This window comes from Branchiostoma floridae, chromosome 2, assembly GCF_000003815.2.
Source record: "Branchiostoma floridae strain S238N-H82 chromosome 2, Bfl_VNyyK, whole genome shotgun sequence".
Lineage (NCBI taxonomy): Eukaryota > Metazoa > Chordata > Leptocardii > Amphioxiformes > Branchiostomatidae > Branchiostoma > Branchiostoma floridae.
Window position 1 is genome coordinate 18,385,321 of NC_049980.1, and position 3,350 is coordinate 18,388,670.

General features: G+C 37.9%; 1 protein-coding gene across 1 annotated transcript in view; it reads right to left on the minus strand.

The window, feature by feature from the left end:
• Positions 1-28: 28 nt before the first annotated feature.
• The window catches only part of LOC118407156 (28S ribosomal protein S11, mitochondrial-like), a 5,156-nt gene continuing 1,834 nt past the window's right edge, over positions 29-3,350 (minus strand). The window contains exons 2-7 of the mRNA XM_035807578.1: positions 2,797-3,088; positions 2,174-2,301; positions 1,655-1,680; positions 1,403-1,477; positions 968-1,033; positions 29-812 (exon numbers count right to left, since the gene is read on the minus strand). Coding sequence (XP_035663471.1) covers positions 705-812; positions 968-1,033; positions 1,403-1,477; positions 1,655-1,680; positions 2,174-2,301; positions 2,797-3,088 — 695 coding nt within the window. The 3' untranslated portion in view covers positions 29-704. The remainder of the gene's footprint in view (positions 813-967; positions 1,034-1,402; positions 1,478-1,654; positions 1,681-2,173; positions 2,302-2,796; positions 3,089-3,350) is intronic.

The following is a 3,350-nucleotide window of genomic DNA, read 5'->3' on the forward strand; positions in this document are numbered from 1 at the left end:
CTCAATGTCACATTTCTTTCCTTATGACTCCAAGGAAAAAGTTGTTAAATATTGAAATTTTGATTTCACTTTGATAAAAAATCAATTATGATGCGGTTTTACTTATCAACATTAGGTATAGCTATGATAATTGTTTTTGTAATTTTTGAGAGTTTTTCTAATGAAGAATTTATGTCAGATGTCAGTAATGTGGAGGGCAGGCCCCTAATTCTTGTGTATCAGTTGTTTTTAGATACTTCCTCCATTTTTATCTGCACTTTAAATGGAAGCAAAATGCAAAACGTCTTGCCACTATGCAAATATTTCTAAATTATAGATTTTATATATTAGCATGGACAAGATTTTATTGCCGACTTTATTTGCAGATACATTTGGCTGATTACAAATGCAATTATTGACTGCTGTCAGATGAATGTAGAATATTCAGATGTAATTTTCACATTCATACATCTTGTGTTCTCTTTCTACACATTATGTGCTAAAGCTTGTGCAATTTCCTGTTGGTTTTGCTAAAGAAAAAACCAGCACAATGTCCCATTAACAATATCACTGTGTAAACTGATATAAGTCATAATAAGACAGTTTCTGTCATCAGTTTGAAGTATAACACTCTTCTCATATTTGTTTACAATCTCAAATGTGTACTTCTAAAATCAACAATGAAAGTCAAGCTACAGTCTATCTAATTACAAATTTACACTGAGTTAGATTCGACGAGCCTTTCTTGGCCGAGGACCAGTGGCTGAGAAACGTGTGCCGTCGGTGATGGACACAATGTTTACTCCTCCCATTTGAACTCCCTTGACGATGGGCTAGACAAAAAACATACAAAAATACACTCATTTACACTTTTACAGATTTGACAAATCAACTAGGAATATATCAATGACAGTAACATCATCACTTCATATTTGGGGGCTTCTTTACAAGAACGGTGAAATGAGGCAAAAATATTTCTGACACTCACCTGCCTGCCTGGTCCGATCCCTCGCAGTACCAGCCGCACATTGGTGATTCCAAGATCAAGTGCTTTCTGAAATAAAAATTTTTTTCACTCATGTCTGGCAAGAAAAAAATCACTAGTAAGTCAGACCTTCCCTTATCTTTGAATAGAAATACTCTAAGCAAACTGGTACTGTTACAATACATTTTTGATGGTTACACATCCAGGAGGAAATATACTAGTAATCAGTTTCATTAAATTTAAACCATGGGACAAATGTTTGAGATTTACATGCACCAAAGTTTCAAATATCATCCAGCGTTCTTCATCAATGAAAATAATATAGCATTTTGATTTGTGAGATGTGGAATCAATCTCTGTGTACCTGTTATTGGAAGACGTTTTAAAGATCCTGTGCACATTGGAACACAGGCGTTATGAGCAGTTTACTGTACTTACTGTTGCTATGGACTGTCCTGTTACCTCAGCAGCTACAGAAGTGGCCTTCTTAGCATTCTTAAATCCTTCTTTTCCCTGTAGAAAGAAAATGCCACAAACGAAATTATTTTTTAGTAAAATCACAATGTAGGTCTAATTTGTCAATGGGAACAATCTATCTCTTCAGAAACACGTACGCAATATTGAAAATTTCTTAGATAAAATATCATAAATCAAAAACTGTTGACAAGCATTGTGTGAAGCTATACTTACACAGGTTGTTTGAGCAAGTATCTTTCCTGGAAGAAAATGCATAAATTAGTGTACAGTACAGTGTATGCTATTGAAAAGAGCAAAGCAATTTATCAGTCTTCAGAAACAATAGACCGCTCCTGACTGACTGTCCATCTCAATTAGCAGATCAACCAATAAGAGAATGGCAAGAACAATTCAACCAACAGGACAGTGGCTGCATGGCCATCAAAGTTTGGCATTTTGCTTTGCATATCTACATTTTTATGGAGGTAGATAGGGCTATAGGATTGGTTCAGGAAGTCGTGATTGAAGAAAGTTGGGCAAACAGTCAAACTTCAAACTTAACCAGTGCTACGTCTTTCATCTTCATTCTAACATAGTTCACTGATCTAGACTAGAGCCTTTGTGAGTCTAACTAATAATCACAGGTCTTTCTTGCTGATGTTTAAGACTATCGAAATATTGTGCTGAAATACAATAGTCTCATACATCAGCAAGAGAGGCCTACACCAGCCTCCATGGCTACCCCTCACACACCTGTGCTGTCAGTACAGGTTGCATGTGTGTTGTTCCAGTTGGCAAAGACATGGATAACAGGCAGCTGGTTGTAGGGGATTCCATCAAACACCTGGCCATATCCTGGCAGACAGGAGTTGTACATCTCCCTATAATTATGGAAACATACCACAACATATTTATCAGCACTTGGGTATATACTCACTTTTCTATTCCAGGGTTCGAAAAACATTTTCAATTGCTTCACAACATTAGTTCAGACAACACCAGTTCAAAGAAAGAAAATGCGCACATGGAGGAAAATCTTCTAGAGGAAGAATGCCTAGGCCTTAAGTGCCATGCACATGCCAAAATTTTGGGCATTTCCAGAGAATTGCATTATGCAGTGCTTTGATAACGTTGCTTTTGATCCTTGGTGCGTGCACCTCTGTCTCTGCCCCAAAACTACATAGAGTAGTGAACTTTGTAACCTGAGTTTGAAACTAAGTTGTGCCAAACAAAATATGGTTTTGCAACACAACTGGGCAAAGGGGAACTTCCTGTATTAACAAAACACACATATTCTAAGCTTGCTGGAATATGATTATGTTCTCCCTCATTTTGAGTTTTAAGTGGCACTTTTTCTGTTCCTTCCTTTCACTTACATCCACTTCTGCCTCCTCTCAATGTCTTCATCAAGACTGGTGTCCTCCTGTTGGGATTCTTCAGCATCTTCCTGTTTCTTCTCTGTAGTTTCTGTGGACTCCTCCTTTGCTTCCTCTGCCCATCTTGTGGTTGTGGTACAGAATGTCTGTACATGTGAGGATAGCAGTGCTGACTGACCTGGCAGTACTCGCGGGTTAACTGGAGAGCTCCTTACCAGGGCGCTGTTACACCTAACCAAGAGTCTTCTGGTGGATGATAAGGACAGGCAGCGGACTTGAAGGAGGAGAGTTTCTGCCAAAATAACAAACACCAAGGCACAAACTGTTAATGTGAGTTTAAAGCAAATTAGTTGTTGAAGAAACTATAGTATAATTGGGAACAGGTTTTCTGCGCGTGGAGAATATGCGCGTGCGCGTGAAAAATTTGCGCGAGAAAAATAAAGTTCCTGAAATATGTCAGAAAATGTGCAGCAAGGAATTCTAAGGCAGAAAAATTTGAACCTACGATATAATTTCCCATCTGTTACCTGAATTTTGGGTTTGAAAAAACCCTA